Source organism: Mesoplodon bidens (assembly GCF_964165515.1).
Source record: "Mesoplodon bidens genome assembly, chromosome: 18".
Lineage (NCBI taxonomy): Eukaryota > Metazoa > Chordata > Mammalia > Artiodactyla > Ziphiidae > Mesoplodon > Mesoplodon bidens.
In genome coordinates this window covers 20,027,969-20,040,338 of record NC_138175.1, presented here as the reverse complement: position 1 = coordinate 20,040,338, position 12,370 = coordinate 20,027,969, and the positions used below count along the sequence as shown (strand labels likewise).

The 12,370-nt window shown below is 46.1% G+C and overlaps 1 protein-coding gene across 4 annotated transcripts in view; it reads left to right on the top strand.

The window, feature by feature from the left end:
• The first annotated feature begins 1,032 nt into the window (after positions 1–1,032).
• PHAF1 (phagophore assembly factor 1) overlaps positions 1,033–12,370 on the top strand; it is a 28,930-nt gene continuing 17,592 nt past the window's right edge. The window contains exons 1-4 of one of the 4 annotated variants that reach the window (XM_081217007.1): positions 1,033–1,112; positions 1,221–1,335; positions 6,906–6,988; positions 10,965–11,048. In XM_081217007.1, coding sequence (XP_081073133.1) covers positions 1,272–1,335; positions 6,906–6,988; positions 10,965–11,048 — 231 coding nt within the window. In that variant the 5' untranslated portion in view covers positions 1,033–1,112; positions 1,221–1,271. The remainder of the gene's footprint in view (positions 1,113–1,220; positions 1,336–6,905; positions 6,989–10,964; positions 11,049–12,370) is intronic. The other 3 variants (XM_081217009.1, XM_081217008.1, XM_081217010.1) reach the window with 3 other exon arrangements.

The window sequence follows — 12,370 nt, the reverse complement described above, 5'->3', positions numbered from 1 at the left end:
TCCCCTGCTGAAAACCTTTCTCCCGGGGCAATGTAATGCAAAAAATTTGAGTTCTACCGCCTAGGTCCACAAGGCCTTTAGCCAATCTGGGCCTCATTTATTTTCCCGCCTGTAAAGTGAGATTATAACCAATCTTGCGTCTCAGGTTGGTTGTGAGAATCCGGAGGCTGCATTCACCAAGGGTCAGCTCCAGAAGAAGCCTGGTTGTCTTTCAGTTTTAGAGTGTCCCAGGGCATGGGTCAATAGCTCAGGCTGAACAGGCTAAAGGACCCCCTACTCCCGACTTGTAAATGAGGCAACTGAGGCACAAAGAGTACCAGCGGTTTGGTCAAAACCACACAGCGTTGGCGGTAAAGCCGGCTCTGGCGCAGTCTGAGCTGCTGCCCTGGGGGCTGCGTACAGCTGAAGGTACTCAGCCAAGAGGTCGGGCTTAGCTCCTCCCCTCTACCCTAGTCCTCTCCCCCAACTGCCCCCCGCCCCGCCCCTACACACATGCTCGAGCCCACTCCTCGCTTGCTTTGAGTTCGACCTGAGCCCCAGGGGCCTCAGCGAGAAGGAATCATTCCTGTTCAACCAGAGGCAGCTGCGGCCGCCGTCAGTCTCGGCACCAACCGGGAGTGCCAGGGCGCTGGCGCGTCTTGGGCTTTGAGACTCCGTGTCCTCCGTCCCCGCTGGACCTCAGGTGGTGCGCCCTCGGAACTCGTCTTTTGCGCCCAGTGACTGTGAGTGGGCCGTACATGCAGAGACGGCAGACAAGTGCTGTACAGCCATGTCACATGCATGTATTGCGTGGTTCACACATCCTTGTGTGAAACGTGTGCGGTGTGGTGTGCAGATGTAGGGGTTCACGGAGTATGGTGCTCCTCGTTCCAAGAGCGCCAGCACTTCCGGATGGTACTCTGAGGCCTCTCTCTGCCTTCGCCCGGACTGTCGCAGCAGCCTATCCTGAGTTTGCGCCTGAGTGGCTCCGCCTTAGCTCCTCCCCCGCGATTGAAATCCCGCCTTCGCCCCGCCTCTGCCACACTTTACGGCCCAGCACGCCACTTTTGCCGCAGACGCTCCTGCTGCCGCCGCTGCCCAAGGCTGCTGCCGGTGAGGTGAGGTGAGGTCAGGTGAGGTGTGGTGTTGGGCCGGTAGCGCTGGCGACCGGGTAGAGGTGGAGAGCAGGGCTGCCGCGGGTCGGCGGGGGCGGTGGGTCACCTGCTGCTTTGTTTCTTCAGCTCCGGTCCCGTCCGCACTGCCGCAGGAGGCCGCCCCGGCGAGCCGAACCAATGCTGGATCTGGAGGTAGTGCCCGAGCGCTCTCTGGGAAATGAGCAATGGGAATTCGCGCTGGGTGAGTATGGGGTCCTCCCTCACGACCCTACTCGCTGATCCTTCCTTCCTTCCTTCCTGGCCCTTCCCACCTCTGGGCTCTGCTCCTTACTCCCCTGCGCCCGCGGCTCCTCGGCTCTTTGGAGCTCCAGCCACTAGATGCCCGCTCCGACCGCCCCGACCCGGCAGCGTGCCGCTCTGCCAGGCCCTGAAGCCCTTGCATCAGGCCTCGGCGGGGCCCCTCCTGGGGTAGTGCTTCAGTAATAATAACAATAACAATGGCTGACACGCCCCAAACATTGACTCAGGGCCAGGCCCTATTCTCCTCTGCATAATTATCTCAGGTATGCCGCCGGGGTCGCTACTCTTGTTATTACTATCCCCATTTTACAGACCAAATAACTAAGAAGTGACTGACACCCTTAAACACCGCCCCAGTGGTCTGTCTCCCTTTGCTTTTCTGGGCTGTGGGTAGCCTCTAGGAGAAACCCAGGCACTGTTCCCATCGTCAGATGTCGGGGATCTGGTCAAGGGAGTTAAGGAGAGTTTGTGTGTGTTAAAGGAACTTCTGACTAGCTTCCTTCTCGTTTTTAATGTGGTTGATGTGTGGTGTAATCTAAACCCAGACCTTAGCCGAGAGAGTTAAAGGTTGAGTGAAATAGGAGTTCGGGGAAAGTAACATTTAGCTTGTAGAAAATGCAGGTTGGCCATTTTGTGAGTTTTGGCCCATTTTTTCCCTTTCCTCAACGTCACTACCTTTATGTGTACAATCATTTGCATTCGGTAACCCCAGAGGGTGTTTCCTTTTATGTTCCAGCACTAGGAAGAGGGGGTGGAGAGTGGGTGTCTGTGCTGTTTGTGCAGGGCTGAACTTTTGTCACACTAATTTGGGCTACTGGACTGAGTCAACTGCTCCATTGGGCTATAGCTTATCCTTGAATCTGGAAGACTCGTGTCTATGGAGATAGGGTAGTTGAGAAACTGCAGAACAGATTTGCTGGTAGGACTCTGCTGGTGCTCAGTGTCTCCGTGAACTGAACAACAATCCTCCTCTGGGTTGTAGGAGCCAGTTTTATTGAGAATTTTCAGTCACCTTCTCTCGTAACACTGCAGCTTCTTGTGAAGCACCAAGAACTTGATTGAGAGGCTAACAGTAATATCTTTGCCGCCAGGCCCATTTGTCATGCTGATGCTGTTTGGCTTCTAGTTAGGAAAGAACCTCCCCTAACCACAGCTTATGCTCATACCAAGACTTCACAGGGCAGAATGAAAACTGTAACTGTAGCTTCAAACTGTGCTTGATGGTGTGACCAGGTTGTGGATCTCTGTAGTGCAGTCTCTGGGTCAAAAGTAGCGATTAGGATATCATTTGAGATTTCCAAAAGCTTGGGTGGGAGAGTAAGGCTTCTTCTGTCAACTGTTGCTTTGATACCTTAACCCCTACTCCTAACTTTGCCAGTTTCCAGGAATTAAGGATTTGGGTAGTTCTTTTAGGCTGTCTAAGTAGCAACCACAAACAGTGAAAAGAGCATTTGTGTACATTGGGCCCAGAATTGAACTTTGAGTGAAAGCTTATGCAGGGAATGAGCCTTGATGATCATCAGCCTTGATGATTACTTTGTGGGTCCTAAAAAAAATCCGCATTTTGGGGAATTCCCTGGCAGTCCAGTGCTTAGGGCTTGACGCTATTCCTGCCGGGGGCCCAGGTTCAATCCCTCGTCGGGGAACTAAGATCCCACAAGCCGTGCAGCATGACCAAAAAAAAAAATTCATATTTTTGAATTGTATCTGCCTGAGAGATGGTGGTCATTTAACTTCCCCACGCTTTTTATAAAAAAGTAATTTTTCCCTCTTTCTCTATCTTCCCAGCCCTCAACACATTTAAACTGCAGTCGAGGCTGATAGGTAGGGATAGGTCTAGTAAGTGGATCCGTGCTTTAGAATTACATTCTTAGGCTAGACTAAAGTCACCACAACCCTGTAAGGTAACCTCCATTTGCCAGATAAAGAACAGGCTCAGAAAGGCAGAGAGGAGAAAAAGAAGCCTAACAGGGATTTTCTGCTTTTCACTGCTCTGTCCTTCTGAGTATGGGCTCAGCTGCGTCTCCAGGTTTCTTTTTGGAATCTGTGCAAATGCAGATATATCTAGCCCTTGCCATCATCCGCCTGGCACAGTGAGGAGCTGCATCCAGCTTTTTGGCTGCCTTCCTGGCCTTTGTGTACTCTTGGGAGATTAGGGAAATGCCAACAACACAGAGACAGGAAAGCCTAGGCAGAGAGGAATCTCTGAGAATGCCACCCATGGGTTGACCAATGGTGGAGTAAAGGCAGTGCAAACTTGAAATGTTTTCAATGAGACTTGCAGGATGTATTGGTATGGAGGCATATCTCTAAATTTGTTTTTAAATTAATCTTGAAAATGCCCAAGCAGGGTAGATTTAAAAGGTCACTGGAGAATGGTCTTCTCTGAGATTACCTTGTTCCAGAGAGACTGGGGGCTTACTCTATTGAAGGGTCATTCTGTGGACTCTGCTTATAATCATTGAAAACTGAGTAAGAAGTGGTCATAAGCCCTGAAGAGCTTAGTCTAGTGGGAGGGAAGGAGTACAGAAATAGTTCATTTTATTATAATGAGGTAGAGGTTGTATAGGGTGCTGTGGAAGGAGAGAAGAGACTTGACCTGACCTGGGAGTTCAGAGAAGGCTTCCTATTAATCTGTAGGAACCAATACCATTCCTGGAGCCAGTGAGCACCAGGAAGGCCCTATCAGAAGTCTACCGCCAGATTTTTCAACTACACTTCCATAGACATAAATCTTCCAGTCAGGTTTAAAAAAAAAAAAAAAAAAGTGGGAAAGTGGGGAGCTGCAAGCAACTTGGTATTGTAATTAGAGCATTGTGTACTAGTGGAAGAAGATCGGATCCCCAGATTCCCTATTTGTAGTTAGCTGCTTGGGACACTATCAAAGAGTCTCTGTTCAGTGGAAAAAAGGATGTCTATTAGTAAAGTGTTGTGGGCACGGGTTTAAAAAGAAAGTTTGGAGACTAGATTTGGAGAGATGGGTAAGGAAGAGGAATCTAGAGGTTTTGGCTTGAGTGACTGTGTTAGAGATATTGAGATCCAGAATACAGAGGAGAGGCCAGATTGAAGAGAAGATTAAAAAGTCACTTTTAATCTGTCAACTCTTTGCCTTTTTTTTAAAAGGTTTATTTATTTATTTATTTGGGCTGCACCAGGTCTTAGTTGTGCCACGTGGGATCTTTAGTTGCGGCATGCGGGATCTAGTTCCCTAGCCAGGGATCAGACCTGGGCCCCCTGCATTGGGAGTGCGGAATCTTAACCACTGGACCACCAGGGAAGTCCCTATTTGCCTTTTGGTATATACAGAAAACAGATTGAGATGTAAGTCAGAAACTAGTTGGTTGGGTGAATGAGGGATGGGCAGAAGGAAATACTGCCCATCATAGAGACTTGGGAAAGTTGGAGGAGCAGCAGGAAAGAGTGATACTGATAGAGACAGGATGAGAATTCTCAGAGGGAGAGGGTGGTCCTAAGGGCCTACAGGATCTTTGTATTGTACCTAATTGCTTTATTTCACTCATTCAGAGCTCAACAGATACATAGAACCACTTACTGTTGTGTGGTGGGCATGGTGATTGGGTGCAAATGGAATGGGAGGCTTCATTAGATAAGGCAGTCAGGGAAGTGAAGTGTGAGCCAAGACCTGAAGAGTGAGAAGAACCAGCTCTGGGAAGAACATTTCAACAGAGTTGAGTTAGTGCAAAAGCCTAAGGTGGGCAAGAGCTTGATGTGTGCTAGGAACAAAGGGAGGCTTGGTGAGCAGTGGGAAGAGTAGAGGAGGTGGCCAAGGTCCAGAATATTCAGGGCTGTTAGGTGATGGCATGTTGTTTGGGCTTTATCCCCCTGTAATGCGAAACCACTGGAGGGTTATAAGCAGGCAAATAATGAGTAAGGTGTAGGATGTGTAGACTGACCATATACTCCACACCCTTTGGGGGGTTAGGTAACTCTTAGAGCTAGAACGGTGCTCGGGTTTCTTTGCCATATACACGGTTGGTTCCCTTTAGAGGCCTTTTGTAACCTTCCTTTACCAGCAGCTGTGTGACAACTGGTCATTGGTGGCTGCTTTGTCTCCTCCAGGCGGGTTACTCCCTGGAAGCCTCAGGACCCAAAGATTCCAAGGCCAGGAATTTGATGTGGTTAGGTGCAAAAGAACTGTCCCTCAGGAAACTGGTTTGTGCCATGTGGCCTTCTCTTTCTCAGCACCTGAGGTTATCTGTCTTGCCTACATGGATGTTTGCCCATTCCCTATGGGAGAGACAGCATAGATGCTCCTCCATTTCAGGAATGGCAAAGCTGAATGGTGCATCAACTTGTTCGTATTCTCAACAAACATTTAAGTCTCTACTGTGTGCCAGGCTCCATGCTATAGAAGGCTGGGAAGTACCTTAAGGTGTGGTTCCCTCCAACTTTCTTCAAACTGTAGAATGGACCATTGAATGAAGGCAGGATTAGATCATTGTTTAAATGTAGATGGGTCACACATTTCTTAACTTTCTAATTCTTTGTGTGTGAGCTCTTTTCTGCACATCTCTCCTGGAATCAGAGGTAAACTGATCTTGAATGTGAGCCACTGTGCTGCCCGAAGGTCATATGGTGGTCCTTCTCCCTTTCTCTTATTACCTAGCCCATAATCCTTCAGTCCCACTAAATAAATGTTTATTCAACAGCCACTGTATGGGTCCCCAGTGCTGGGGATCCAGAGAGTGGTGAATAACACAGACACTGTCCTTGCACTCATGAAGCTTTGTTTTTGGATTGTCTCTGTGAGTTTCTTCTTGTTTTGAAATATAATGCACTCTGTGAGAACATACTTTTTGCTGTTCCCCATGAGTCCCTGGAATCTTTGAGATGTCTTTGGGATCTGGATTTCTTAAACTGGGGGCATATGGAAATTTGTTTAAAATGGCCCACGAGTTAAAAAATCAAGTGTTAGGATTTAGAGGATGTTTGTGGGTTGATAAGTGAGAATCCATTGAAATCCTTCATAAAATAAGTTGATTCTGGTAAATGTGTGATTTTTCAGTTTTTAAATGAGCCCTTACAAATCATGTGCTCCTGCAGCCTAAAAGAGGAGACAGATATCAGGAAGGAAGAGAGGAAGGACCTGCCTAGGTTATATGTAATCATGGCAGAGTGAGAATCAGAACCTTGGCCTCCAGAGCCATGCAATCAGTGCATTTCTTACTCTATTCTTTGGTTCCTGCTGACTTGCTTTCTCTAAGCCCTTTGCCTGCTTGGGAGCAACGTGGAAGTCCCCATTTCCAGGAAGTCTTTTGTATTTACTCCCTCCCCTTATACAATGCAGTTATTCCCTTAGTGCTTGCCGTTAACTTCGTTCTCTAGCTCTTACTGCTTATTAAACGTTTATTTACTCAATATGTCCATAGACTTTCGTGGCCTCTGCTCCCACCCCAGGCTTTTACTACAGGGACTAATGCCTAGTACAGTGATAGGTGCCGGTAAATGGATAGCCCAAGTAACCACGTAGGTGTCCTTGCTTTATTTCAGGAATGCCTCTGGCTCAGGCAGTAGCCATTCTTCAGAAGCACTGTCGTCTCATAAAAAACGTCCAGGTTCTCTACAGTGAACAGGTGAGTGGTGGCTGATTTGTTTACTGAAATAGCATCCCTACTCAGTGAGTCACCTCTGGAGGCTGATGCTCTGGGAGATACTGACTGGCAGGAATTCCTAGGTCAATGCATTTGAATGGGAGAGTCTTCAACACTAGTCAGTTGCGAAGTACATTTTCTTTGATTCTGAAACTTTTGTGGTTTTGATAATCTAGTGCTGCCAAGCTTAGACGAGCCGTAATAACCAAACTTGGTTTTTTATTATGTTTGACTTACCTACTGGCTCTTAAAAGGGGCTTTTTCAGTGGGAGGTCACCTCAGGGGTTGTCTGGTCTTCTAGGGTGCTTGCCTTCCACTTTCATGTTTAGTCTTTTCTGCTTTGTTGATTGCTTTGGTTTGTGTTCAGGATTGTTGCAGTACAGATTTCTAGCTAGCACAGCATCCCAGACTTAAAAAAAAGCATAGCTCACCCCTTTACTGAGAATGATCTGATATATGGAAATTACAAAACATTGGCTCCAAGTTAATGGACATGTTTTACTTTTTTTTTTTTTTTGGGTCTGATTTATGGTAGTCTCTATTAATGTTGTGCCCAGAATTAACCCCTATAGTATAATGTTATATGTACCTACAAGGACCTTTTCAGTTTCCAGAAAGAGTATACTATATTTTAGGTTGGCACTGGAGCAGAACTTTTTGAACATCAGGATTTCTTTTATTAGGTTTTATAAGTAAAGTTAGAAACATTTTTATAGACCTTTAGAAATAAGATTCTTCTTATCTCTAAAAATGCAATCTCCCTTCTGTTGAACTCACTGGAATCTGTGGTTCTCCTGGACACAGACACTATGGAGCAACCTTTGTGGTGCCCTATGTGTCATAAACCTCAGGGAATAGTTTGATCCTACACAGGCTATAAGATGTTCTCAGTGCCTTTTCTGAGACCCTTTAAGTACCGAAATGATGATTTTATTCCCATTTGTTTCAATTAGTTTCTGATCCTAAAGCAAATGACAGCTTATTTTTGACATGAAGAATGTTGTGGATTAGAGGTAGGTGAGATTTCTGTGAGGCTTCCCAGTTTGGCTTAGTGTCAGAGTTTGAGTCTGTTACCTATACCCAAACATAATATTTCATAGTACTGTACCCCTCTGCCAGCCTAGTGAGGCCCATGTGAGGGGTCCTTCTGAGACAGGGAATGCATAATCTCCAAGCAAGTGCATGGATATTCTTGTGCCTACCACAAAACACAGGACTTGGGCAGAGGTTCGTGGAGCCACAATGCCAAAATGGTTTCTCATTTATTAAGTGAAGGATGGTGACTTCCTCTTTTTTGCACTCAGATCATCCCTAACCTTATTTGACTTTCAGTGTTAGACCGTAAGAGACTTACTCATGACAAGTAGCAGCCATCAAAACAGGGATAATGGGCTTCTTGAGCTTATAGCCACCTGTACATTTAGTTAAATCAGATTTAAGCACCCAAGATTAGACACATTTGAAAGTAGGCTTTAAACTTTCTTAACCAATTATTTAAAATGAAGTATATTTCATATATCACTACTTTGTTGTCTGTCATTCCAGTTTTTGGGTACAAATAGTAGTTTTAGCATTAATTAAGCTAATTTCCCCTAGTGTTTTCTAAGCAGCTGGAATCATAGGGTTTTTGGGGGGGGTTTGTTTGTTCTATTTATTTGTTTGTTTATTTATTTATTTTTGGCTGCATTGGGTCTTTGTTGCTGCGTGCGGGGCTTTTCTCTAGTTGCAGCGAGCAGGGACTACTCTTCATTGCAGTGGCTTCTCTTGTTGCGGAGCACAGGCTCTAGGTGTGCGGACTTCAGTAGTTGTGGCACACAGGCTCAGTAGTTGTGGCTCACGGGCTTAATTGTTCCGCGGCATGTGGGATCTTCCCAGACCAGGGCTCAAAACTGTGTCTCCTGTATTGACAGGTGGATTCCCAACCACTGCGCCACCAGGGAAGCCCCCAGAATCATAGGTTTTTAAATCCAAACCTTGGTTCAGATCTGTGCTTTTCCCCATTTCTTGGTTGTCCGACTGTAGCAAGTTAATAACCCGACTGGTTCTCCTTCTGTAAAGTGGATATGGTTTCCTTATAATAGAATAATCTTTTGATGAGGATAAAGAGGAAATGGTCTCTCAGAGCTCTGATATGGTGCTTCTTAAATGTGGGTCCTGTCCTGTTCTGCCCTCCTTCCCTTCCTTTCCCATTTGTCTCTTTGCTTCCCATCATGTGCAGAAAATCATTTGGCCCCATTAAACATTTCAGAAATATCTTGTCTCTAGCAAATCACACCTTGGAAATTAAATGTGCCTATCAAGTAGGTCCCATCTTTCTTACAGGGAAGAGGTGTTAACAACTAGCAGAGACAGCTTTACTGAACTGGAAAGTACCTGCTTAAACACCACATAGTACATACGTATTTTGGTTCTGTAGATATAAAGTACCAATAAAACATTAATTGTGAGGATGATTTGCTTGCTTTTGAAAATTGCTTAGTTATGTCCTGAATTGTAACAATGCCGGGGAAAAAATGATCAGATCTTGGGAGCGTGTAAGAAAATTCAGATACTCCAAGCAAGGATCTTGAAAGATGCTAAAATCTTGCTTCATCCTGCTTACCACCATGGCCTAGCCCTCTCAGAAATAGAACTGTGTATTCTGGGTTGAGAATAAGTGACCTACGGTCAGGGTTCATTATTCCATTATCTTGCTTGAGACCTAACGGTTTTAGACATTCATACAGACCTACTGGAAAATTACAACATTCTTTCTTCTAGTGTTTGCCAGGCATAATGGTGCCACCTGGGCCTGCTGTCTTGTGAAGCTCAGTGGGGTGGAGGGGAGCAGACAATCTGAGCTAATCTCAGAAAGCTCCTTCTAGAGAATTTTTCCAGTAAGGCCCACACCAGCAGTGGCACCTAGCCTTCCAGCCCATATCTCTCTCACAGGCATACCTTCATTTACTGGGCCTACCTTGAGAAGCTCTATAAAGAAACTTGTCTAAACCCTTTTGACAGCTGTGTGCCAGTTTCAAGAAGGGGCAGGGTTTTGGATGGTGATGTTTTTTTCTACTTCTGGGCAGCCTGGTTCAGGCGTATGGAGAGTCTTCAGACTTTGAATTGATTGCATTGGCACAGAAGCAGGCAGGTGGGGCAGTCTCTAGGAAAGAGTACTGTGTGCTGAGTGCTGAGCTTGGTGCTTTCTGATCTACTATCTCTGTCCTGGTAACAACCCTGGAGGGGAAGGGATGATGGTATTCCCATGAAGAAACTAGAGCTCAGAGAAGTTTAGAGAGTCACTTAAGGTCACCAGCTCACCAAGACTCAAGGCCAGCTCTGCGCACTGCTTTGCTGCTGCTCCCCTCCCCCCAGGACTCAGAAGGGGCAAATGTAGAAATAGGACTCCTTAGGTATTAGACTTGGGCTTTTCACTTTCTGATACGGGATGGTGGGGGGAGGGAGGGAGGAGTAAGAGTGTCATCTCATACATAATCAGATCACAAGGTACTTCTTTGTCCTGGAATCTGGCATAAAACAGTCAAAGAATAAAATGTGTTTTCCTGTGGGTGGTACAGACAGCCTGGGAGTGAATGGACATAGGTTCAGCCGACATGCATTGACCATTACTTGCTGAGTTTGGATCCTGGCGAGGCCTTTTACAAGGCTTTTATTCCTCATCAACTACTCTGCAGGTTTGACAGCAGTAAACCCATGCTACAAATGTGGACCCGGGACCCTCGAAAGAAAATGGCCTGTATACTTACATAATTTTGGCCTTTTCCCCCAGGTAATAACTCAAAGGTTGGAAGTAGAGGACACTGTGTTCACAAATCAGTTTCTGGCTTCCAAACCTGTCAGCTGTCTACACTTAGATATTCCCTGTGCACTGCATTTATGTTGTAAGGTTTCAGTGTGTGCTGGTGAGAATACTACATGTTCAGAGTGTGTATTTATTTATTATTTTGGTTTTTTGTAGTCTCCTCTAAGCCATGACCTCATCCTTAACCTGACTCAGGACGGGATCAAACTACTGTTTGATGCTTTCAATCAGAGACTTAAGGTAACTATAAATGACGACTAAAGTTTCACGTCAGGCTGATTAACGTGTGACGTTGTGGGATGTTTCTGAAACTCATAAGTGGGAGTAGACTTTTGTGGTTTAGAGACAACCACAATATAGGGGACTGAATCTGTGCCTGTTCCTCTAAAAAGAGAGAAGCTGGGGTGGATTGGGATGGTTGGAAAGAGGCTGGGAAGGACTCCAGCCCCGGGCTCCAGAGGTGAAGGGGAAAGAGTGTTGGAGATTTGGGAACATGCTGTGGGGAGGGGGCTTATATGTTGAAAAGGAAAATGAGAGGAGCTAAGTATTTGGCATTTATTTTATTTATTTATTTTTGGCTGCGTTGGGTCTTCATTGCTGTGCACGGGCTTTCTCTAGTTGTGGTGAGTGGGGGCTCTTCTTCCTTGCGGTGCGTGGGCTTCTCATTGTGGTGGCTTCTCTTGTTGCGGAGCACAGGCTCTAGGCACATGGGCTCAGTAGTTGTGGCTCGTGGGCTCTAGAGCGCAGGCTCAGTAGTTGTGGCGCACGGGCTTAGTTGCTCCGCGGCATGTGGGATCTTCCCGGTCCAGGGCTCGAACCCGTGTCCCCTGCATTGGCAGGCAGATTCTTAACCACTGCACCACCAGGGAAGTCCGATCCTGAGTCTTTAAAAGCGTACTTAAAATGGGGACTGACTGCAGAATAGGACCAGAAGACTTTAGTAAGGTTTTTATATCTTGTTGTTTTGCTTCATTCTTGGGTCAAACAATAAGACTGGGAATATGAAAAATGGAAACTGTTCTTCCTAAAATGCTGAAGCTTGGACCTTAACACCACCAGCACTGAGTTGATTCTTGAGCCCCTTTAAAAGGAAATGTAAACAAACAACTTGCTGGTATGTAGGGTTGTCTTAATTGGCGGTCAAGTGCAGTTTACTAACACCTGTTTCTGTCCAGAATGTTTTTAATACAGTATTTACAAATGCCTGGACATGAAAGGTTAGTCATGTGACATCAGACTCATGCCTCAGAGTCATAAGGTTGAATGTGGCTCAGGGCAGTGGCATGCCAGAGCCATCGTCCTGGTTAGGTTATAGAGTTGCTTTTCCAAAAGGCTTGGAAGACAGAACATGGAAAAATGATCTGTACGTGGAATAAGAATTCCTCATTTATGATGGTTTTTCAAAAAGGAAAGTTTGATGTGAACATTCTTATCCCCACAACACCCTTGCCTCCTCTTGTAGGCTCAGTCATCCTGTCTTTACTGACCAGAAGTTCCACACTGGCAAAGGGTAGAAGGTGGTCTTCAGTGTGGCTTCATCACAAATTAGGGGAAATTAATCT